Source organism: Pelecanus crispus, chromosome 6, assembly GCF_030463565.1.
Source record: "Pelecanus crispus isolate bPelCri1 chromosome 6, bPelCri1.pri, whole genome shotgun sequence".
Classification (NCBI taxonomy): domain Eukaryota; kingdom Metazoa; phylum Chordata; class Aves; order Pelecaniformes; family Pelecanidae; genus Pelecanus; species Pelecanus crispus.
In genome coordinates, this window is record NC_134648.1 from 19,959,298 (window position 1) to 19,985,880 (window position 26,583).

Consider the following 26,583-nt stretch of genomic DNA (forward strand, 5'->3'; position numbering starts at 1 on the left):
ATAAAATATATATTTAACACATATGTATTATATATATAATACATTACAATATAGAATACACATATATGATATATATGAATTATATAATCTAATAAGTATTTTCTACTTATTTTAATAAGATTTCTTTTCATATTCTTACCATTATGAAGATAACCATGTGGAATATATACCACTTTCTTCATATGAATGTTACTTAATAGAAGACTTAAAGTTGAATATTTAGTTCTTACTGTAGTATTGTATAATTTTGTGGAAATATTTCTCACAATTTCTCAGAATTACATGGTCACTATAATGAGTTAACTGCAGGAGTAGAAGGAAACTGTTCATTTAGTTATTAAATATAATTAGGACAGGTTCCAAAGAATGTTTTTAAATAATTTCAGCATTCCCTCAAACTAGATTTCTTATCTTCAGTTTGCACTAATGTGGTCAGTAATTTAAAAAAAGGCAGTAATTGTCTTTCGTGTGTTCAGATGTTGGTCTAGAACTGCCGGGTTTTGTTTGCAAGGAAATGAGGAGATTCTCCAGGGTGCAATGATTAATAAGCTCTATTTTTTTTTTCCCCTGGAAAAACCATGGTGAAACTGGAGACTGAGTTTGTAAGAAATGCTGTACTTATTTCTACATCCTTGATTATGGCTGTCTTTAGCAACTGAAGCTGCCAGATGAATTGGTGGCTCCAGCAGAAGTCAAGAGTTTCAAGTAAAATTATATGCCATTAACTGATTAAAAGGCCCTCACTTTCAGGCAATTTTCAGTCCCTTCCACAGATTTTTCAGTTATTTTAAAGAGTATTCATGCGTACCTGAAGTAGTAGTTGTGGGCTGACTTGTAGAACCTGGGAGCTGGGTTGTTATAGAGCTACCACATTTAGAGATATTTCTGTTTATTGTTCCATTGACATCGCATGTTGCACTGAAACACCATCCAACTCCATCTGTGGTGGTGTAGATGAGTTGGCCATATTTATAGCTGTTCCCTTCATAAATGCAGTAGCATGCTGTAATTCAGAAGAAGTTTATTGTCAGGCATCTATGAAAAGATAATATCCAGTATTTAATTTTCTTAATAATTCTTCTTAGCTGTCTTACCTTTATCATCAAACTTGCACTGTAAACCTTCTGATGTGCATTCACTGAAATAAAAAAACATTAAAAAGCCACATATTTTTTGATTATGAAGTAATTTTATTAGTCATCTTTCTGCCAGACACTAACATCAAAAGACAGGACACTTTATTTGTGTTTATTCCTTGAGTGTCCAGTTCATGTTGGCTTCTTTTTTTGCCATTGTTTTCCAGAATCTTTCTTTATATTAATCCCAAACTTATAAACAGAAGTGAAGCTAAGTATTATGCAAAGCTACAGGTAGAATTCTTATGGAAGACTTTCCTTCTTTCCTTCTTATCACTTTCCTTGCACTTGCAGTGTTTTTGTACTAAAAAGCAGGCTAAAAAGGGAAAGAGTCTAAATACTGTGAGCAGTGTAAGAACGTAACAAAATCCTTGGAAGTAGACACCTATTAGATATCTATACTCCTGGGACAGTATTTTTCTTGCCATAGGAATGGGAAATAGAGAAAGCCTGGCCATAAAGGACTTACTGTTCTTGTTGTACCTTTATGCTGAGGATTTACAACATAATCAGGAACAAATTCAACAGAACATAAAATCACAGAATAACTTCTTACTACTAATGTAGTAAGAAAACTGGCTTTAGATAATAAGGCATTATTTTTACACAGCATAAACTAGTCCTGTCATGTAACAAAAACATGCAGTTTCCTATTGCTGTTTTGATTTTTTTTTTCCTTGTACACAATTAGGCTGGTATGTTAAGTCTTACCATAAATGACATTCATCCCGTCTATATATTTTTCCATCTTCATTATCAAAACAGTCACAGAGACTGACGCACTTCATCTGATCCTCGTGAAAATATGGCTTATCTGGTGGGCAGTTAGGGTAGCAGCCTGAAGGAAGGAAAAGGGCACAGAGAAGGTAGAACAGGTGAGAATGAGATACAGTTAGCAAAAGTTTTATGTGTTTGCAGGTCTTGTTTTTAATAGTCATAATTTTTACTAGTTTTTTTTTCCAATAATTCTAGGAAGTGATGCAGAGTACTAGCATCAGCAAAGCCCACCCACAGGGACTTAGTCCTAGAGATGTTTTTAACTCCAGTTTCCATACTCTGCCTCCATTCATGTGGATGCAGTGATGTTGAAGAGAATTGCATGGTGCAAATGCAGCTGATGGGGGAAATACACTCCATTTAAGACCATTATAAATATAATAAAATGTACCCACTTAAAGGTACTTGCAGTTCTTTTTACCTTCTAAACCTGGCAAGTTATGGAGGCATTTTCCACTTGGGTTCCTACAGGTCTTCATACAGGAGGCTCCACAAGGCTTATAGTGCCATTCACATTCCCCGTTTTGATTGTAGTAATCACAGAACAGTGCTAAGGAGAAACAGAAATTTGGACATGTTCAGCTTTTTTTTGACTCATGTCTGTTCATCATATCCCTGTAATGCTGGTTGAACAGTCTTGAAAACTGTGAATGAATAGGTGAAATTGTGTGACCATCAAAACAGCTTAGTGCGAAAAGTCTACACAGGGAGATTACAATGCACATATGTAAGATACCCAGAGCGTGTGTTCAAGGACATCAGCAAGGCACTGTACATTTAACTACACTCTCAGAAAAAATGTTTATGGCATAAAACTCACGACAGATTGATGGGGTTCTCCAGGCTATGCAGACACCAACTTCACTACATGCTTGAGCATAGGCAGCTACTGCTGTACAAAAACAGTCACAGTCTCCTCCAGTGTCACATGCACAAGCATCTGTCACACATGCTTGGTAATATTTTGCTGGTTCAACCTGTTATTAAAAAGAAATGTAATACTATACATCCTGCCTTCTAAATGCTTTCTTAGCTTCACTAGGATAATTTTCTTAAAATTGTAATACCTCAGAAGAAAGGCCTACATCAGTAATTTCTTTTCCTTTTGTTTATACACACCGTTAAACGCCAGAGGTGATACCAGATGATACATCCAAATCACGTATTGACAGACTTTTAGACACCCAAACTTGTGTCCTCGTGGAAGATTAGATTCATGTTCCCAAGCAATATTAGGCAACTAATAGTGGAAAGAACTAAGGTAATAGGAAGAGCACAGATTTACCTTCGTTTTTTGGTATGTACTTAGTGTCAGATAAAGGCTATGCTGATACTTCATTACTATGTTAGTATTTCATTGAGCTTGTGTTCTGTACATGGTATATGAGAATTTTTATTCAAGTCACACTACAAGAAAATACATAGTAATTATGAAATTATTATTCTTTTGTAATAGGTCAATATTTCCTATGAACTAACTGTTCTTTTTTTTTCTTACAGCTAAGGAATATAGATCTGTCCCATTGAGCGGGATTCATACTGAAGTTTTCCTGACACAATTCAAAGTGAAACATGCTAATGAATTAGGCGTGCATGTTAAAATGTATGAGGATAGCAGCTTCAGTAATACATAGACCTAGTCTTCACACAGTAAACTTCTACCCTGATAATACCTGCGAGTGACAGGCAGCAAAGACGTTGCTGTTGATGATGCTACACTGCTTCTCTGACCAGGACTTTCGATAAACGTTGGTAGAACATGGGTCCTTTATGCTGTAAGCATCAGGACATGTAGAAGATACTTTCCAGCTGTTTCCAAACTCTAGGACATTCTCTACTACAGACTGACTCCTTGTAGTAAAGTCATTGATGCCGTTGCCATCATAATTTCCACAAAGACCACAGATCTGGCCCTGCAAAAGGAAGTAAATAGAATAATAATGGATGTGAGAAAACTTCAAACAACATCTGAGACTGAAAGAATACTTGAAATTCAGCTCTTAGAATGGTACCATTCCATTCTAACATTCCTGAGCATCTTCATCCTTTGTTTCCTCAGCAACAGAACATGACCACTAAGGCTAGAAGGATATTTCTGTTGACTTTTCTTCTTTTAAATCTGAACAATAAAACCATCTTTGCCATTGTAACCTTCTGTCTTTGAGATATGTCTTTAACATGGAAATGGGGACTCACAGTTAGCTGACTAAGCTTTTCATTTAAGCCTTGTTTCATACAATAGATGTACATACAAAAAACAGCCTTAGAAAGCTGTCTTAAATAATACCAGTCCAGCCACATAGTCCACTCATTGAGTCTTCACTGTTATGACTGCTCACAGGTATAAAAAGAAATGACATTTTCCTTGCGTATCCAGAACTATGCTTCATTCTAAATTTATGGATCTGTAAAACTGTGATAGGCTACAATATATGCTATACTTTCTCTATGAATCTAAGGTGCATACTTTCTATATTACTAGTGTTTTTATAAAGTACCAGTGGGTGAGGCAGCAAAAGAACCTATGATACTAAAATAAATTTGTATATCTAGTTCTAAATTACACTTAATTTATATACCTAATTGAAATGTCACTGTGGTATACAATAAGATAGCAAATTCCGCATTTACTACAGTTTGTAGTACTTATGTATCATAAGCTAGGAGAAGGAGTATAACAACAGGAATGCATTTTCCTTGTCACCTGTATAGAAATATGCTTGAAAAATACATGGTAGCATTTTACAAGAGTCTTTCATTCATAATATTTCACTTACTTGTTCTTGAAGTGTGATAATTTGATCTGTGTGTCAATGAGAACTGCAAACAATGGATTATTTTCAAGATCAAGACCACTCAATTGATTTCTACACATGTAGCTATGTACTTTTAATATGGTCTGATAACCTTTACCAAGATTCAGTGGGTAACTTTAACAAAGTCAAATCCAAAAAAGTGCTTTGCCAACTCAAGTTCTGTCAGGCCAAATAGGCACTGAAAGCCGCCTTCAGAGTGCAGCACAGCAGCAGAATGATGACCTGGCTTCCTGAGGCACCAGAAGAATGAAAAACAACATGGGATATACTGCAGGAATGCTAGAGACATCACCTGTTTGGGATCTTGGCAGGATCTCAACAAAATTCACACCCAGTCAAAATCTGGACTGTAAATTGCCATTTAACTGCTAGTTCCACACCTTAAAATCAGGGCTGAGCTTGATGAAGATGCTGGTTTTCTTGTCCCACATGAGGATCAGTCCGCTTGTGGTCTCAATTACCAAGTACATGCCCATATAGCGGACGGTGTATGGCACCTCATCATTTTGTCCTCTCTTTATGACACTGACATGCTCCTCACCAAGTATCAGTTCATAGCTCTGAAACAGGAGGAAAAGGTAATTAGAAATGAACTCAATAGCTGCAGCTGTGCTCTTGAACATGTTTTTCTGTTTTTATGAGTACTAGGAATAGTTTATATAATGAAAACAAATAATCCAAATGCAATAAATCAAAACTATATAATTCAAATCTCAGGTTCCTGGAAGTGTGGTAAAAAGGTATTTTAAATGGTATAGGTCAAAAAAGGGTATTTTGGTAGTCATGGAGTAATTACACATTGCACAGAATAAAATAATCTTCTGACATGATAGGCTGAATTTCTGCTAAAGACAATTTTCCTGTAGATCTGTATTTTGCCCAAGAGTGATATAAGATAGGGTGGGAAATGGAAAACATAGAAAGCTGGGAAGCTCTACCAAATATTTCACTTGAATCTGATTTAAGCTTAATTTACAAGTTGATTTGCTCTTTAAAATATTTTTCCAACTTCCTTAAAGCAATGGATATCCAGGCTTCCCCATAGCCCTAAACAGATACAGAATAAAACTGGTCTATACACAAAACCTTCTTACCTCTAAGAAAACTTTGATAGATTTTGAGCAAGTTGTCCCAGTGTTGCCACAGGGAATATTTTCAGTGATAACCCTGAAGGTCCCATTGGCTGTGCCGCTCTTCCCACAGTGGTCCTGAGTAGAGAATAAGATTTTAAAATATATTATTTTTCTAGGCACAGTCAAAGTTATGTCTCATTTACTATTGCTAATTATCAGTACCTGGACTAGTGTGTATTCACAGTTTCCATTGAAGCTGAACCTTTTGTCATCAAAGGTATTATAATGACCATCTCCATAAACAGCACAAGTGCCCAGACATTGATCTTCAGTGCATTCCCACTTCCTATTCTTGCATATACTGGGAATGAGAATAAAACATTTTAATAGTAAAACAATTCACTGTTTTGTGTAGACATATCCTAACAACTCAGTATTTTTTTGGCAACTCATCCCTGGTAAATGTTACATTGATTCTGGAGTTAAAATAGTCTTTTACATTTTTCATGTAAAGAATTAAAGCAAAGTTCTGTTCTGCTACTCTGAATGTATTAACTGCAAAATAGGATAATACTTAATGAACACTGTAGTCCCAAAGATTTCCTCCCATTGTGTGCTTTGGCCATCTGCCTACATCAGAAGGAAACCTGCTCATGCTTTTTAATCCAAAACTAAAAGAGCCATCAATTGATGAAATGTGCAATCCAAATCTTTCCTCACTGCTCTACTATTTAAGATCTTTGGAAAGGCAAATGATGGAACCAGGAATGCTACTTCCAAGGAAATATTTACCAGGTGTTACAGTCAACACTGATCTTCTCCCCAGGCTGATACATGGCTTCATTGTGAATACATGGACATTCCTCTTCAGAAATACAAACACCATTCCTGTCTAACACAAGCCCAGCTGGGCACATGCAGCCAGATATACATTGTGTGCTATACTGGAAAAGTCAAGAGGAAGATATAATTTCAGAATGAAATAATCACAACAGAAAAAGGAAGATTAAATTCCCATAAAATGTCTTTATATGGTCTTATTGATGCTCAGCCTAAATGGGAGAGGACTACAAAGTACTTATAGGACAATGGAACAAAAAGGAAGTTATTAGCCATTGACTTAATAGAATATATATTTCTGGTAAAGATAAATGTTTTATGTATGCCAATCCTGATCACTCTGCTGGAGTCTAGTGAAATTTGAAATACATCAGTCTTAAGTCTTGATCTGTGTTAGCTGAAGAAGCCTTGTACCCTGTAGTGGGTGATTTGTGATTGAATGGAGATTTAAAAAGAAAATATTTTTTTCGGTTTGGTTACGTTACATTAAAATCTGTTTATCTCATATGGTACTTATTAATGAAATGGCATGTGGCTACCATGCACTTACGTGGAGTAATATAATTAGATGCAAGAAGTTCACAATTGCATCATGGTATTAGAAAGAATGATTTCTCCTAGCCAGTTTATAGCCAGTAATTTTCTCATAAAGAAGTGAAATGTGTGTCAGAGCCCTAGATATTTTCACTACTAATTACTGTCACCTTCAGTAGCTGAAGAAAGGTAGACACTAATCTTATGAATGAAACTCTATGTTACGTTATTATATTTTGGTCTGAGTGTGCCATTGTTAATGCTTCATAACATGGTTTTAGGTTTTTGCTACAAGAACAAATTATCTGTGTTGTAGATTTGGAGTAGATCAGACAGATCAATTACTTCAGCACCAAAGGCACAGACAAAACCTGAAAGGACTCTTTCATCCAGCCATGACATACTTACACACTGCATATCCAGAGTCTGGCAACTTTTTTGACATTCTGCTCCAGTTGTTCCTGCAGCTATGTTTCTACAGTCGAAGTAGACCATGGGAGATTCACAGACTAGAAGTGAGAGCAGTAAGAAATGGCACAGGGTTTATCCCATGGTTGTAGCCATTAAAACCATCTAGAAATTCTTTGGAAATTGTGTATTTCAGTTAGTAGGTATTGCTGTCCCTGTTTAGCAGATTGAATAAGTAACCAACTTCAGAGCACTGAATTCCCAGAAAAAAAAAGCCACAGTATTTCAGAAAAAAATCCTTACAAAAAAGAGTATTTATCATTAATCTAGGTTCACTCCTGCCTTTTATGATAACTGTTGCACTATAACTAAATGATAAATACTTCTATTATTTAAAAATCCATTAAGAAAGATCAATTCTATCACTTCTTTCTGGCCAAAACCTAGCACAGAGAAAAAGAGGAATATTATTTTTTTACCCGGAGTGGGATTGGGTGCTCCAATGCAATTCAGTCTACTCTGGATGCAAGTACTGTAAGAGAGGCAAAATTTTTTTTTTTAACATACTTTTCTTCTCAAACCATGTACTGAAATTCTCAGGGAAGAATTTCCCTCAATACCACTGCCAGCACTGCTTTCATATGATATCCATTATTGCTTAACAGGAAAAATCATAGGTTGAAATTAGTATATGTCTCTGCTTGTTACTTGCTTTCTCATAAGATCTTGCCTTGCCTTCTTGGCCACCTGGGCACACTTCTGGCTCATGTTCAGCCAGCTGTTGACTGACACCCCCAGGGTCCTTTCCCACTGGGCAGCTTTCCACCCACACTTCCCCAAGCCTGGAGCATTGCATGGGGTTCTTGTGACCGAAGTGCAGGACCCGGCACTTGGCCTTGTTGACCCTCATACAATTGGCCTCGGCTCATCAATCCAGCCTGTCCAGGTCCCTCTGTAGAGCCTTCCTGCCCACCAGCAGATCAACGCTCCCACCCAGCTTGCTGTCGTCTGCAAACTGACTGAGGGTGCACTCCATTCCCTCATCCAGATCATTGATAAAGATATTAAACAGAACTGTCCCCAATACTGAGCCCTGGGGAACACCACTTGTGACTGGCCACCAACTGGATTTAACTCCATTCACCACAACTCTTTGGGCCTGGCCATCCAGCCAGTTTTTCACCCAGCAAAGAGTATGCCCATCCAAGCTATGAGCAACCACTTTCTCCAGGAGAATGCTGGGGGAGACGGTGGCAAAGGCTTTACTAAAGTCTAGGTAAACAACATCCACAGCCTTTCCCTCATCCACTAAGTGGGTCACCTTGTCATAGAAGGAGATCAGGTTAGCCAAGCAGGACCTGCCTTTCATAAACCCATGCTGAGTGGGCCTGATCCCTTGGTTGTCCTGTACGTGCTGCGTGATGGCACTCAGGATGATTTGCTCCATGACCTTCCCCGGCAGAGGAAGTCAGACTGACAGGCCTGTAGTTTCCTAGATCCTCCTTCCAGTCCTTTGTGTAGATGGGTGTCACATTAGCTAACCTCCAGTCAACTGGGACTTCCCCGTTTAGCCAGGAGTGCTGATAAAGGATTGAAAGTGGCTTGGTAAGCACTTCCACCAGCTCCCTCAGTACCCTTGGGTGGATCGCATCCAGCCCCATAGACTTGTGTGTGTCTAAGTGGTATAGTAGGTCAGTAACCATTTCCCCTTAGATTATAAAGGCTTTATTCTGCTCCCTGTCCCTGTCTGCCAGCTCAGGGGAATATGTACCATTCTTAAAAGTTGAAAATAAAGTTGAAAAAATTGAGAGAGCATTGTATTGAAATTCAGCCAAGGCAGGGTGAGACCAGTTTAAATGTAGCAGATTTTAATGAGAAAATATGTATACTATTGCTTGAGTGTTTTGCAAAAGATTCACTTACCATACAAGCCCATTTTCATGGACAACTTCTCCAAATGGTACGGGCGATCCTCTGTAGTAGCAGGGACACTCATTAGCAGGCACACATTTGCCACTGTCATCCATGTAGGTTCCATTTATGCAGGTGCAGCCATCAACTGGCACAAACTTAATGTTGCATGTGACATCAGGCTCACTCAGAGACCGACAAGTAGGTTGGCAGGAAGAGATGGTATAGCTGTAGCTTAGGGATTTGGGACATGAGGTGGTGTATTTTGCTTGAGAGAGGAAAATAGAATAGGTTTGTTAATCCCAGATGGGAATTTCTGGTGGGAAAAAAGAAATCATAAGCAGCAGAAATAACATGTAAACAATACTGTACACTTCTGCCTGTGTTGCATCTTTCACGTAAATGTATTTCTGAATACTTCCAGAGTTAGACCTGAAAAGCTACTGTAAATGTGGAATAAGTGAAGTATGCGAAGAAGGAAATATTTTTTCAGACGAAATTTCATAGAGAAACCTCAATTTGGCACTGCCATTCATTGCCAAGACTTCTAAACCTTTTGAAGTAAGAGACAAGATGTCTCCCTGGATGTCTCCTGGTATGCTGAAAATAGATCTACTCGATCAGTGGAGCCCAGCATGCAGATTCAGAGACCTTTCATTTGCAAGTGTTCTGGTTAGTATTACTAGTACTGTTATTCTAATATATTACATTTTCTGTACAATAACTTGTGATACATAAAGCTGTAGTGAAACTCAAAGTTGCACAGAAACAGGTAGAGGCACTTCTGTAACAGCAGTCTCTTTCCTAAGCAAGCTACGTCTCCCATCTATTTGCATTCACCCTTGCTAACAATGGATTGATTCTAAGGGAACAGCAGAGAATTACTTCCAGTAGTGCACTTAACAAAATCCCTTCCTCAACACTTACTATATTTGTCTAGAAAACAGTAAAAAATAATCTCTGATCAGCAGTTTTTATTGATGTGTATTCTTAGGGAAGGGGATAGTTAAGAATACTTACAGCAGACATCAGTCCTCCATCCATGCAGCTGGATTCCTTTTGCAGCACAAGCTCTCACATAGGAAGATAAGGCTGCACACAGACAGTCCTCACTATTTTCACAGTTACACGTGTCAAACATGCAGTTCTAAGAATGCAGAGAAAAATAAATTTTCAGCACTGGCACTATTGTCTATCTAAAAAAATGAATGTTATCTTTCTGGTTTCATGCACAAATCCTTCTTCAGATATGCTCACTCATAGACAACACTGACATAGCTTTATCACTTCCCAGTCTTTGTCTAAGTTTCCTGGCAGGGGAGAATGAAGGTAATGGAAATTCAGTCGATGTCTACAGTTATTATTGGGAAATAGTGGCCTTAAAGTCTGTTATACATTTAACAGCTTCCTGTTCCTCTGAACCTTATTTACAAATATGCTGCACAATAGCATACAAAGCTCTATTCACAGCATGCAGTCTAGACACGTCATTTCACCAGTGTCTGTACCTGGATGATTCATAGTGAGAAGAAAGATTGGCCACACATTGATAGCAGAATGATGATAATTAGCTAATGAGCTTTCTATGTCAAGTAGTTATTAATGAGATACAAGTCTGATGAGACAACAGTTCACTGATATTCAAACAAGCATCTGACATGTCTTTACATACACTTTCTACTATATGTGTATATCCATCCAGGAGTAAATAGTTGCCTTTTCATTTGCAAGCAAGTCAGGATCTTGAAGCCAAGACTGACAATTGAAATAAGGTAATGTTACAACACAAACAGAAATACGTGTTGAAAGGAGGAAGTGCTGCAGTACAGAAATGAAAATACAGGCATTGTGTAAGACAAGAGACGTGTCTGGAACAGTCCTTTTCTGGTAGATAGTTGTAATGATCCTATTTCTATTGTTTAAAGAGGGAAAAACAAAGTACCGTGTGGTAAACAGAGGGATTCACTGCATAGTGACAATCAGCAAAAGGTCCTTCGCTGTCAGTTAGTAGTCCACACCAATGCTGAGCATATTTTTCTGTGAAGAGAACAATCAATACAAATGCACATTACTCTTCATATTTCATTAATCACAAAAACACACTGTCTTGGTCTATGAAGCCAGTTCTGAAATTACATCAAATCTCTCCTTCTCCTGTCTTTTTTTTTTCACTCAGCTTGTGGGCTAAGGTTCCTAAAACCAAAGAAGAGGACTTGCTGAAGAGGATGAATAAAAGATTTCCAAAGATACCCCTGCAATTCACTCCTCTGACACCAAGTTATCAGCTTAGACACCCTCTCTGTTTTCAGTGGCCATACAGTTTCCTTCAGTTGTGTTTCTCTGACTCTTACTTATCCCTAGTGCTTTCATTTTGAATATTTGTTTCAGATTTCAGATGTATGTTTTTACCAAGTATAAAAGTCTTTATTCTCTTATCTTTGTATCCCAATGGATGTTTTCCTTAGGGATGAGCAAAAAAAACCCAGAAAAAATTTTAAGAGGCACGCACCATTATCAATGCTGAGTGTACAAGGGTTCTCAAAACTGCGCTGGATATTAGGGCACGAAGCCTGAGTTCTCCACGTATTAGCAAATGCTGTTGCTGTTCCTTCAATTATTCCACTTATGGCCTTGAAGTCATCAGTCTGGATATTATTGAAATTTCCACAGAGACCTGTTGAAAAGCAGTGAAAAGTTTATACTGCTCATACTAAACAAAAGACTTTAAGAAAGATGTTCCTATATTTCATTCACTTACCACAGGTCTGGTCTTTGAAAATAGGATCCAGTCGCACAAACACTTGCATGATGGGTGTGATTTGGATTTCAAGGTGGACGCCAAAGTTTGTCTGCATGATGATGAAGAATGATGAAGGTCTGAACACAGTGACATTACCTACAGATGAAAACCAGAATGATTACTTTCTGAATTAGGTTGAATGTTGGAAACAGTGCATCATTGTACTATTCTTCTTGAATTTCTGTTGCAATTGTTGCAAATTCTGAGGTGAAATAAAGCCAATCTTTATGAAAATGAATCAGAAACATAAATCCAAATTTACAGTTCAGACTTTGCTTGTAGCTACCAAGTTGTTAACTTTATTTGCTCTCTCAACATGAAGCAGTTGAAGATTACTCCTTCCAAGAGAATAAGAAGGAAAAACTGTGTGACACTGAGTGTTAAAAAGAATACTTCTATTTTTGTTTCTAAGCTTGTACAGCACACATTGGAGCCCTCACTCTGCTGGAGAGGGAAACTAAGAAACTGGAGGTCAGAGATATCACATACAATCATTAGTTATCGAGACAGAGCAAAAATCAAATTTCTGTCTGAGGAAGTGTAAGCACAGGGGAGGTAAGTTAAAAAAAAAGAAAGAGGTAGACAGATGTCTTCTGTGTTCAGTTTCGCACAGTGAGAAGGAAGTAAACCTTACAGTGATCAAATCAGGAGTGTGTAAATGTTGTTTGCTCCTGTTTGAACTCTTGCTTATGCTTTTACTGTCTCCCATGACACCAAACTTCCTACTTCTACTACAGAAGCAATTGTGTGACTCAGGAAATATTCCAAAGAGAACCAAGGTGTGAACATGCAGGTTCTGAACAACTCACGGTCTTTTTATCTTCCATAGTTTAAGAAAATAAGCAGGTGTGGTGTTGAAGTTCTAAGCTTATTGCTCACGGACTGTTAGAGAAAAAAATACCTGCTGAGATTGGCAGCTGGGTGTAGACTGAGTTCACAAACACACCGCCATCAGGTTTCACCTCGATGAGCTGATATGGAAGAGGAAGAAGAGGCAACTGTGTGAAGGATAACTGTAGTCCAAAGGGTAATAATGGTGATGACTCCAGTGATATTAATTAAAATGATATTAAATAAAAAAGGGTAGCTTTTTGTGATTTTACCTCCTCTCTCTTTCCACTTTGTACACTTTACTAATTTTCCCTGCCATAAAAGAGTTATTTTTAAAGAGACTTTCTCAGCTCCTTAGGGAATTACATCATCTTGGTTTCTTTGAACACATCTTTGTGATGAATTAGATCCTTCAGTGTTGTACTTGTAGTTTCTAACCTAAAAGCTCATGTTTTTTCATCTAATTGGCAGAGAAAATACTTTTATCTGCTTTGTGAGTACAATGCTTTTCTTAATGAAATTCCACAAAGCCAAATTTACAGCTGATCTGATTTTCATAACAAAATCAATTTCTTTTCACTTGATTAAAAATAACATGTACTTATCGCATATGTTGACCATTTGAGAGAGAAATGCAGTTCCCTGACTAAGGCCTAGCTTCTTTGCTCCCCATATTTTTAATAGTCATTTCCCATGCTTACTTTGCATTCTTACATTTTGTCCTTTATTCATGTTGAGGGTCACTGTCTTTAAGCATGTCTCAGTGTCTGTTAGGCCACATTTGCGTAGTTCTACCAGGATGGTGAATGTTTCATCTTTACAGTGCTGAAAAAAAGTGCCAAGAGTTATTTCACAAAAGGCTATTTACAGAAACTTTCCCTGAAAAATTTTCTCTCAACTCTGAAAAAATATTTCTGTTTCTGGAGAAGATCCAGACTCTCCCAAATCCCAGGCCTTCTTTGGCCTAAGATTCAGTTTTGCCTTTTGTAATGATGCAATGAGAGAATTAGAATCTGTTTTTGCATTTTATTGATGATATCCATATTTGGAGTTTTTATTCATGCCCACTTCTAATGTTTGATTCAATTCTACAGTATCTCTCATCTTTCTGTAGCTGGTATCAATGCTAGACAAAAATTTCTAGATAAAACATTTTTCAGGAGAACAGTAACATACAGCATCTTTTTTCACTGAATTGTGCAGATGGTGAAAAAAGAAAGCAAAGAACAAACAGGAAAAGCCCCTAAAAGATCAAAACATTTCACTTGCACATTGCTGTAATTAAATATTTTTATTATAATTAACTGTTAATTTTTCTATTTCTTTTGACTTATCTTTAAATCTGTTTAAAAATGTTCAAAACCTAAATGAAATATATCAGTTGACTTGAACTGATTTTCTGTATTTGAACTTCCCAGAAATTAAATAAAAATTACTCTTATAAATTCTTTTTTTTTTTCAGTACTGTTAGTGTAATTTTGCAGACTTGTACCATTATATACAATATAATACAGTAACATGGCAAAACTTATGCAATTAGTAAGAAAGCTGCATTAATCACACTGAAAAATGTAGACTAAGCAAGTTCTTAGAAAAGGCAATGCTCTCCAGCAATTACATCACAGAACTGGAAATTCCCTAGTGAACAACATATACTGTTGCATGACATCCTAATAGTTAACTGATGATTGTCATTTGAATGGCAGCATACATTCTAGTAAACATCTGGCTAAGAGAGAGGCAATGTAATGCCTGTATGTGAAAAGAGGTAAGTTTCAAAAGTGTTGATTGAGATAACATTTTCTTTCTATAAATGCATAGGGCTTTATGACCTAGTAATATCTGATTCCCACCTTAGAAAGGACATAAGTGCAGTCTCCATGGTGATCATAGTGTTTTTTATCATATGTGGAAATGTGTGAGCCTCCCTCTAATGAACATGTTCCTGGGCATGACAGGTCTTGGCAACTCCACTGGCCTCCATTACAGGTACTGGAAGAGAGAGAATGAAGTTAGCGAAATCAGGAACAGTGGTCCTAAGTAAAAGGAATTACAGTGACATTAGGTTCAGCTGTTCTGCTACTGTTTTTCCCTTCAAGCTGTAGTTTGACACACAGTAAATCTAGGTTTAAGACTTTCCAAAACATTGTGAACATGTGTAAAAGGAATGATTCTGGCATGCATTCACTTTGCTTATTTGTTTTCCTTCTTTGAACAAATGAACTCTCCAGCAACAGGTACTGGATGAGTAATTACTTGTTTTTTGCAGCTAACGTAAAGCACAATGACAAATTAAAATCCCTTCTGTTTTGTTGCACAATTGTATCAGAAACTAACAGAAATGTAACCCCATGTCTACTCCTGATGCAGAGCATATCTGTTTTCTAAGATGATGTGGTAGTGCACAGATACAGGATTAATGATTGTGAAATCATGTTTGCATTGTGTCATCCCTTGCTTTCTCCAGAGAAAATAAATATTTGCAAATACATAAATGACTGCAACTTCATTCCCCTTAGAGAAGTCCAAAGGTTTGAACAAAAAACCCAATGAGGAATCATTTTAATTGACTGGTGAGAAATCTAAACATTGTAAATCCTTGCTTTGATCACCTTGAGCTAGTTAAGGCTGTTGCTAAATAAAACAAAGAATGTTCTTTAGGGATATTTTGGAACTGCAGTGGTAAGTTAAATACACATATCAATTACCAGTGATGCAATTGCATATAAAAAAACATTAAATTCATTAAATATAAAACAGTAATTTAGAAAAGTAGCAAGGTTACCAGGAATGGCACTGCTCTGTAAAAGAAGTTCCTGTAGCGTAGGTGTTGCCATTGTAAACACAGGAGCACTGCTGATGGGGAATGCAGCCAGAATTGTTGATGTCATCAAATACAGACCCTAGATGAAAAAAAAAAGACAAAACCTTGATCAATTAGAGAGGTATTTCCTATACGCCATTTTTGTTTGTTACAAATCCTAAATATTGTCTTAGAGACAGATCTGCAGCTGTCATGAATGGACATACCTATGCTGAGGACAGTAGGACTATGCCAATTTGCACAGTGAAGGATCAACCTTTGTATTCTTAGATTGCACCTGCTTTGAAAGAGGTACTTATTGTAGCACAGGTGGCTTGTTGGGAGACTGGTCTTGATCTGTTTGCTGTTCTGCCTTCCTGCATTCTGAATATTGCACAGGTATTGGCAACTAATTCAGATATTTTTTCTCAGCTGTGACTTGCAGCTGTGAAAAATGCAAATACAGGAGGCTTAAACCCCATGGAACCTGCCCAAATCCTGCAGGTAAGCTGCTGGTGTTCTTCAAGATCAGAGATGTGAGTACATAAGAACTTGCCTGGGGGGCAGAAACAACCATCCATACAGTGCTCTTCACAGAACTGAGATCGTTCAGGATTGGTGCACGTGTCAGCACAGGGGGAGCTGCACTCCTGGTACTGCATGTTGTAAGGACACTTCTTGGCTGAAATTTTAGAGGAGATATTTTTTTTCTGTCAAAAGTATTTCTAGTTCACTGTATATGCAAATATTCATATTCATTTAAGTTTTTCAGCTAGATGTAAAACCACACTAAACTGCAGATCCACTGCCAGCTCTCAAAATTTGCAAATTTAGACACCTAGATCCATATTTTACAGTTGAGATATGCTTTCCATGACTGTCTGGTGCTGAACTGGCTCAATAACTGGATTTCTGGGGACAGCAAGGTACTGACCCCACAAAGTCAGCAAGGCCTGTGTTTTTACTGAAGGCACTCTTCTCATGAACACTTGTTTTGCTAGTGAAATATAAGACACAAGTTCCTAAAGCTTTAGCATATTTGCATTTTTCTGATACCATTGGAAAGGCAAATAGTACCTCATGGGGGTGTTTTTTGGAGCAAATGTTGGTGACAGTATCAAGAGCTACACCCCATAATCTAGGATGTGTATAATGCAGTGCAAATCCCTATGAAGATTACAGTGGTGCAAACTCCTCACTGCCAAGCAAGAGGAGATAAATAAGTGCTTAACCAGCCAAACACCTGTGAAGACCCAATAAGTTAATAACTGGGAGTAAAAAACACCGTAGCCACCATGAGATAGGAGAGAAACAGGAATACAAGCAAGCAGGTATGCCTCATTCTTTCTCCTTCTTTCTCCTTTATTTGTTTCCTTTACAGTCCCAGTTAGTCAAATAACATTTTAACTCTCAGTTAGAGTAGCCATGTGAGTGTTTAATCCAGTTTGCATTAAAACCCCTAGATCTTTTGCTGAAGTCTTCATGCTGGAACTTGTACATCAGAACCCTCTGGAGAATACAATCTTGAATGACCTGTAATTTCTCATGCATCCTCAGCATCATTTGAGAGCTTGTTGTTTGTTTGTTACTGAGCATAAAGTAAGGCTATCTCCAGTGATACTTACGGCACAGTTTTGAGGTTCTCCAGTTCAGAGGATGCCCACCAGCATGAGCACACTGCCGGGAGTATTCAGCAAAGGTGTCACAGATACATGAGGCATTTTTAGACTCTTCAGAGCGGCACAAGTCATCTTGGCAAGCCATAACGTACTCTCTAACATCAACTAGGTCATTACACTCTGCAAATGCAGAGCTGGTCAATGTTTTCTGGCATATGTCATCCTTGGGAGAAAAAAAATTAAACAACTTCCAAAAAAAAGAAAGGAGCAATTTTTTGGTATTGTTACTTTGTATAATTATTCTTTGATAGAATCTTATAACCCTCTTTAAGTTGCTGTTGCCTGAGTGCTTTTCCTGTTGACTCACCTGAAGCTGTAGAAGGGTACAGATAAATCTGAAAGAAAAATAAAAGTATAGTCAAAAGATCCTTACCAAATTATCAGTGCAATTATCTGGCAGGGTAGAAGTGGAGTCTTCACAGTGTTCTGTTGGCCCATCCATTTTCTGCATATTCCCAAACTGCAAGGCTGTCATCTTAATATCTGTACAAAAGAAATTTAAAGGCTGGGTTTTTTTGTTCAATGCAACTGCCTGTTATCTTTTTCTCTCAAGAATTCTGCTCAAGACTGGCCAAGGCAGCTAGTTCCCTTAAGTCTTTAGATTTGATCATCATCCCTTCCAAAGGAAGCACTACCTCACTGTCTCAATTTAGCTTGCACAGCACCCTGGAAAAAGTAAACATTAGAAAACAGTTCTCAGTCTATTACATCTAGATGCAAACTAAGATTTTTACCAGAAAAATAACAAACTGTTTTCAGATTATATTGAGCCCATCCAGGGAAGAGAGAAAAGAATCTAAACAGGGATTTGGACAATGGAGACTGCTGTGAGACAAGGTTTAGGAAAAAGCTCAAGCTGGGAATAGATAGAATGATGAGGTAAGATCTTGTTAAGATTATGCAATTCAGCAGGCAAATGTGGATATACCAATCTTAAGACAGGTAAAACAATAAATGTACTGACTAGACAATACAATTACCTTTTGTTTTATTGAATATATTTCTATATTTATTTATGTTATTAGTTAAAATCTGGCTCATTTTTATGGGGTTAGCTGATTAGGTAAATAAAACCATGGCATACAAGAAATACGCAATCAGTTTTTAGCACCAGTACTACATTGATACTTAAAGTATTAAATCACATTATCTGATCTCTGTACTACAAGTTTTTCAACAGAGATTGAATCATATCTTCTGGGTAAACCATTTAACAGAATAGGAAAAAAGAATGCTGATGATGTTAGAGTTAACATGTTGGAGACTCCAGAAACCAATTTTTATTATTTTAAAAACTTACTGTTTGAATAGAACTCATTGTAAATTGGATAGCCATTGAAGTCCCCGCAAAGTCCACACGTCTGGTTGGCATATTTCTCATTCAATTCCAGCTAAAATGATGGACAGTAAGTTGATGGAAGATAGCATAAACATTCTAAAATATATTCAAGACTACTGAAAGCACCTGCACCTGCTGCGTCTATGTATTTTTCATCAGATCTGTGTGATTTTATTTAGCAATTTAATTCAAACCTGGTGGCTAGAATGAAGAGTTGGCTTGGATTTGATTTAAAATGCAGAGGCCAAACTATTGATGCTACTGATGCAGACTTAAGTTTTCACTGTAATATCTATATTGCTCTCAGCCTTTTTCTCTCTATTCATTTTTCAGAAAGAAAATCAAATCCACAGCAAAAATGAAGTCCTAAGAGTGAAATTCTGCTAGAAAATTATATTGAAGTGGTAAGTTGGCCCTATAAAAATGCCAATATGGTAATGATATAATGAAAGCAATTTTTTCACCCTATTTTAAGAAGACGTCTGCTATCCACTAGAAGCAAATCCATGTAATTTTCTTTAGGGCTACCTGGATGCAAAACTATCTTTATTAAGAAAGAATTGCTCAACAGTATGAGATGGGAAGGCAATAGTAACCCCCTAAACAGATAGGGACTGGCCTAATCAAAGTTTAGTTCAGGTCTCTAAAGGTGTAGACAGGTCCAGGACCAGTTCTTACCATGATACTGTCATCTTCATTCCACATTAACACAATACCCACTTTGCTGGCAACTTTCACATAAATGCTGCTTTTTTCTATTGTAATTCCAGATTGGCTGTAAGGTAGTTGAACTCTGGGAAAAGGCAGAAAGAGTGCTAGGTATTTTCTGATCCAGATGTTTGATAAAGAGAAAAAAAATGGCTTGTGGTATCCAGCATCTGTAGGGATTCTAAAATAATATAGTTGTGTAGAAAGAAAAGCAATTAAAAAAATAAGATGGTCCAGTGTCATTAAATATGGATCTGAATTTGGATCCAACCTCTCAGGATTTTTCATCCAAATTTTATTTTTGAGGTAACATTTAAAGGAAGGATGGATTTACTGTGAAAGGAATCAATAACAACTTATTCATTATTTATGTTGGTAAAATTGTCAGATATATTGAAGAACACATAATTTTTCCCCCCAAATAGACAAAGCACTTGGCAAGTTAGAAAAAAAGGTCTGTGGTTACCAAACAAATGTTGTGAATAAACTTACCTGTTGCTGTTGATCATGACAACATCCTTTGTTAGTTCAGCAGCTATACCTTCAAGTTTCATGGTGATACGGTTGATTGTTGGGGCATTTTCCACCACTATGCGCCTAATCTGGATGTTGAAATCCTCATAGGGAGCGTTGCAATGGGATGCAAAAACATAATTACAGAGCCCAGGGAAGGAGAATATGTCTCCATCAAAGGTCTTGAAGTGGAAGTTGCCCCATGTGCTGCACACGTGGCCATTGTGAGCAGGATTGGAAGCTGTGAATTAAAACTAGCTGTAAAAAAATGACTTAAAATTCCCAGCCTTAACATGGTGCAAATCAACTTGTCCAAGGCTTCATTTTGTCATTGAATAGTTTCCACCTGCCTACCTTAATTTGTTATTTTCTGTCTATCTATCCATTATAAAGCACATTCATTCTTCACTCATATCTGTTACTCATATGCCCCTATAAATGGTTATAGTTGTGTTCAGCTAGAGCTTTATTAATTGTCCACATTTCAGCTAAGATAACAGTTCAATATTATGTTTTTTACTCACCCTCTTTCTCCTCTTAATAATCAATAACTTCCTTTACCAGTGCTTATCCCTATTTGTATTAGATTGCTCTGTCTACATCCTCTAAAATTCTAAACTGTCCTGGTTTTGGCTGGGGTAGAGTTAATTTTCTCCTTAGTAGCTGGCATAGTGCTGTGTTTTGGATTTAGTAGGAGAAGAATGTTGATAACACACTGATGTTTCAGTTGTTGTTAAGTAGCGCTTACACCAGTCAAGGGTTTTTCAGCTTCCCATGCTCTGCCTGGTGCACAAGAAACTGGGAGGGGGCACAGCCAGAATAGTTGATCCAAACTGACCAAAGGGCTATTCCACACCATATGACATCATGCTCAGTATATAAACTAGGGGGAGTTGGCTGGGGGGCAGTGATCGCTGCTCAGGGACTGGCTGGGCATCAGTCAGCATGTGATGAGGGGTTGCACCACTTGTTTTTTTTTTTTTTCTTGGGTTTTGTTTCTCTCTCTCGTTGTTGTCCTTTTCATAACAATTTTTATTAGTATTATTATTATTTTATTTCAATTATTTTGCATGAGTTTTCCTACTTTTACCTTTCCAATTCTTTCCTCCATCCCATTGCAGGGGGAGGGTGAGTGAGTGGCTGTGTGCTGCTTGGTTGCCGACAGGGGCTAAACCATGACACAAACTTATTGAATACATTTTGTTTCCTTAACTTACATGTTATTACTGGATTTGTCAGCATTGTCTGGATGATGTTCACCTTAGATGAAACTGTGGCAGAAGCTAGAAAAAAGTAAGAACGAAAACAAAAACTAGTATAACAATACCAAAATTTGCACCTAAAATTGACCTAGAAAGGACTAGAAAGTTAATATGCCAGATCCAATGAAACAATGTTAAGCCTGTTTTGTTTTACACAGGCCATGGATCAGGTTAAAAGCATGTACTAAAATTCAAAATCAGGATAGTTAAATCATAAGAAATTCCTTTCAATATTTATGATCTGCATTTTCTACTTTTTAATTTTGACCCTTTTATGAAACTCTGTATTGGGTTGTGAAAAGCAGAAATTTACAGCTCTCTATATTGGAGTCCTTCAGACACACTGAACAATACAAAGTGTTAACCTGTGCCAAAATAGCCTGTTACAGGTACAAAAGCATAGCTGCCTTCTCATTACACCTCCTCTTTCTAAGGAAAGAGTAAAAACTTTAATTATCCCCCTTGCTCTCTGTTTAATATTTTTCTCTTAGGAGGCTGAACACCCTTAGAAATGACCACAAATCTGTTGTACAGGATGATCACAAATCATTACATGGTAAAAATCAATCAGGTTGGGTTGCCATCTTGATTTCACAACATCGGCCACTCACTTGCCAAAGTGGTCTCATTTCCTTGTTTTCAAGGAACCAAACAACCTGCACATATATTCCACTTTGATTTTATATATACATATTCATGCACTTATGCATACAGCCTCTACAAACACACGTCTGTTTTCTTAGTTACCTATTATTATGCAAATATAACCATACTGTGTGTGTTTAGTAATTGGTATTCTTGTATGGAGGGAGGCTTGTTAATACATATTTGTCTTTGTTTCACACTATCAGCGATATGCTAAGGAGAGTTTTTAGGCATTTTTATTATTTAGTAGAGATGCAGCAAATAAATACAAATACAAAATACACAGTATAAATGAACATACTGAACATACTGTTTTGTTTCTGCTGAGCAACCTCAGTGTATTTGCTTCCTATTTCCTGCTGGATTTCAGTCTGGGCTCCTGTGAAGAAATTGTAAAAAGCATATTAAGTACAATGTCCTATATCTGAACTTTTAAAGCAAAGTATTTAGATAGGATCAAAGGACCCAGATACATCTCTGTAAGACAAAGGGGAGAGTCCTTTATCACATCAGAAAAAAAGAAACAGGCCCCCCAAAAAAGTAAAATGTAATTATAGAAGGAGACTTTTAATGACAAATACAGAATATGAAATCCAAATAAGAGTTCATTTATATCTGCTTTCTTTGTTTCCCTTAAAACTCACTACAGGGGATTCTAATGACTGGATCACAGCCCTTATTTCACTGCTGCACTAAATCTCTCTAATATGTGAAACAATTACAGGAAGAATTCACAAAAATGTAACAGAGTCATTTATTAAAATTGCTGTGTAGTAGCTAGGCAATAATAAGAAAAGGCACAGAACTGGATAAATGAAACAAGAGGCTTAGGGCTTGATCCAGTAATGGCTGCAGATACTTATATATCAGTTTCTTTAGTGCCTAAGCATAGGGCCTTTTCTTCTGGAGCAAATCTAAAGCCTAATCAGGGATCTAGATTTGCTTTACAGCTGGATGCAAGAAGGTACCTCTGAGTGATAATACTAGGGCCCGTAGCCTGAGCAGTAACCCAGGAGAAGTAACCAAAAGAACCAGGTTTCCTGTTCTACCCCTCTTCTCACTCTGAGATGGTTCAAACTCACATCTTCTCTGCAGAAAACCTTAAGCATCATACTATAAGTCTATTTGACCAAGGGTTCTTGCTACCCCACCTGAAGCTGAGACACGGTGCTGAAAACAGTGGGACAGTGACAGAGGAGGAAAAAATAGGCCATGGTCATGTGACCACATGATTAGGGCACTCAGCTACGTCGCAACTGTCCTATTTTTGTGCCTTGCTTCAAGGATTATTTTTGTACCTCCATTTAAATGATTACTGGATCAACTGAATGAACTGTCTTCCAGATGAGTTCTCCTTCTCTCTATCATGACTCCATAAGTTTTTAATTCCTTTCCATGCATGGCCCAGCAATACCATATGAGAGGAGGTATTGGCAAAGACTTTTGAGAGATGAAAAATATCCACCTGAATAATTTCATGCCTGGAAAAAGACAGACCTTGAGCTCCTAGGTTGGTGCTCTAAGCACTTGTCTTTTACAAGTAAATATGGCAGGCATTTTCTGTAAAAGAAAAATGGCTACAACTTTATTTCGTGAAGGACTGAATCCTGTCAGCATGTGATAACCATGCTTGGAACATGTTGACTAATGTGTACCTATAACCTGCCAAGTCTAAATCCTCAAAGGATTTATGTGATTAAATGACTAATCTCTGAATCTAGATCAGGATTATGTGAATGAGCACTCTAGGTATTCAGAGAATTTCTCAGTCAAAGAGGAACTGTCTATGTAATTTAGTCTTAAGTTAAGCCCCCTTTTTTTTTATACAATAGGTGGGAAGAGTTCACTGACTCAGAACTGGATCCATAACACCCATCTCACTGAACAGGGAGCCACACTGGTGGAAAAGAGGGAAATGCTGAAGTTGGGGGTGTGCCATAAACCCCAGTCCCCTTTGGTGCTTACATTCCTTGCTGAGCATTTCCTCCACTTAATAACCTCAGCCCAGATACCTCCATGAAAGCTGGACAACTACCTTTGCCTTAAAAATAACTGGATCAGGAGCACCTTTTTTAAAAAAAAATGTTTCAAATGTAACTTCTGGCTGTGCCCACCATGTAAGCAGATTGAGTACTTGATCCCAGAGCTGAAAGATGCCTGTCTGAAGGTATTCAAGCACCCACTCCCAAAGAGGTCCCCAAGAGACTGCTGGCTTTGGAGGAGAGGGTTCTGGGCAGCCTCACCATATCTAGAAGTTGCTGCAGTGTCTGCAGTTTCTTTCAGACCTAAGCTTTTAATTCTTTTCTCATTTAACTTTATGCGTGACCACCAGTGATGTACAAAGAAGTAACATTTCCTGTTAGTCTTTCAGTATCACAGATTATATCATTAGGTAAATGCATTCATATGATTATAACCGATACCGATCAGGTGAGACAAATACCTCTGTAAGTCTTAATAATAGGCCAGAATTCGCTCTCACTCAACACATCTAGAATCTCAGCAGGCATAGAATCATAGAACATTTGTTTACTCTAGCATGAGAACCTTTGTAACAGAGCAAAGTAGTATATACATGTACTTTGGTCTGTTAATTTTTCTCAAGGAAACAGCAGGGGCTTTTGTGTACTTAGCAAATACGTCATTCCCAAGGAAATTCTAGCTGCATTGGTTTATTTAGCAATTGCATAATGCCATGTTGTTGACCATTATAAAAATAAGTGTCTCTCAGTTGTAAGAATAGTCAAGATAATTTGGGAACTGACCTAATTATTAAGAATATTTCTTGATGCACCTTGCTAAGTCTATATCCAGCTGCCAATCCACATATGCAATTATTGTTACAACCAATTTATAATAGTATTTGACCCAAAAGATAAAGTCAGGCACAGAATGTTTGTGGAGATGGCATAGGATCCAGTCAATATTCTTTAGTCACTCAGGACATCTGAAAATATTTTCCACAGAGTGTGATCCAAATAAAGAGGAGTTTGCTGGACACTTTGTCTAACCACTACTCATTTTTCAAAGCAATTTATCAGATTAGTGTTGCACAGTACAAATAACTTTCTTGTTCAATGAATGGCTGAAGATTCTTTTGACAGACATGGCGTAACTCTAAACATAAGCTTATACTCTAAGTGACTGTTGTATTTTGTGCTTAAATCAACTTGCCAGTGTTTTAGTGTTTATTTCACAAACTATAAAGTAGCCTAAAATTATATCTGCACTTGTCGATGTTTTGAAAATGATATGCAAGATAAATTTACATAGGCAATCCGAAGATTTAAAAATGTTAGCTGACAGGGCAGTAATTACTGTATGTGAATGGGACTGATTTAGCAAGCTTGTACTCATGCAAGTAATTTCAATTTGAGCAGTCCCATTGACTTAATATGGCTACTCCTACTAATAAAAACCGCCAAGACCAGCCCTGATGGATATAATATTGACAGGAGAAAAAAACCATACAAAATTATGGATTGCATGTGTCAGATAGATGTCATGACCAGTCCTGCTCACACTCAATATCAGTAATTTATATAAATATTTTGCATAGGGTATTATCAATGCACAGTTAGTTACTGAAAATCATCGCCACATGAATATTTCCTTCCAGTCTCTTTTGCAAAAGAAGTTGCAAGAAATCTTGAGGAATCAGTATTAGCTCCCGGTAGGTGACAAGATACTGCAAAAGATTGACCAGTAGTCTGATCTAGCAACTGGAAAATGTGGTGTTTTAAATTTTGTAAAAACCATAACATTCGTAATCAATCCTAATACAAAATGCAACAGGAATAAAATGCTTTTGTTAGGCATAGGCAATACTGAAAACCTGACATTTTAAGACATGAATAATGGTTCTTTTTGACTTGATCTTCAAGGCTACCTTCCAAATGTAGTTATATGTAGAAGTTTGAGGCAATATTAAATTAAATGAGTCCAGTTAATAGACAGACATTAAGTATTTAATGAAAATTTAAAAAAAAAGATATAAAGAAATCTTGTTTAAATGCAACCATCTGTTAAGTGAAACAATGAGTATAGTAGTTTAAAATATATTACTACATCTAAACACGGTATTTTTTCTTTTCTCAATAAAAATCAGAACTTCTTACCTATCTGATGGATACAGCAAACTGCTAAAAGGAAAGCCCATTCTGGTACCCATATACCCCTGCCAAACCCCATCTTGAGTGGAGTCTGGCACAAGGATGTCTGGTCTAAAGTTGGTCAGGAGGAGTAGTTCACCTGTGCTCTGTCAGTCTTATATAGTAAGTGACTTTGGCATCAGTCCCAGATTAATTCAGAGTCTAGAAAGGTGGAGTTTGGGGGATTTTACAAAATAAGCAGATAAATAGAGGATGCTCTTCCTTCCTCAGAAACTGGCCAATGGTATTTGCATTTTGGGAGAAGTATATACGCACACTTATGTATATTTTGTTAAGGTTCAGTTTAACAGAGAAACATAACACATTTGCAAGTAAAACACAACTCCTCCTCCACAA

The 26,583-nt window shown here is 37.3% G+C and overlaps 1 protein-coding gene across 1 annotated transcript; it reads right to left on the minus strand.

Moving 5' to 3' along the window:
- Window positions 1-1,068: 1,068 nt before the first annotated feature.
- Window positions 1,069-26,266, minus strand: LOC104026541 (mucin-5AC). Its single transcript, XM_075712434.1, has 29 exons — window positions 26,194-26,266; window positions 22,386-22,454; window positions 21,386-21,451; window positions 20,148-20,409; window positions 19,626-19,740; window positions 18,909-18,999; window positions 17,982-18,091; window positions 17,555-17,771; window positions 16,486-16,611; window positions 15,912-16,029; window positions 14,980-15,118; window positions 13,841-13,951; window positions 13,197-13,266; window positions 12,254-12,391; window positions 12,005-12,169; window positions 11,438-11,532; window positions 10,516-10,642; window positions 9,508-9,763; window positions 8,064-8,116; window positions 7,585-7,685; window positions 6,595-6,746; window positions 6,025-6,163; window positions 5,824-5,937; window positions 5,110-5,289; window positions 3,587-3,826; window positions 2,734-2,890; window positions 2,335-2,463; window positions 1,848-1,974; window positions 1,069-1,138 (listed from the first exon to the last, which is right to left on the minus strand). The coding sequence occupies exons 1-29, from the start codon at window positions 26,264-26,266 to the stop codon at window positions 1,069-1,071; spliced, it is 3,810 nt and encodes a 1,269-aa protein (XP_075568549.1).
- Between the last annotated feature and the right edge of the window lie 317 nt (window positions 26,267-26,583).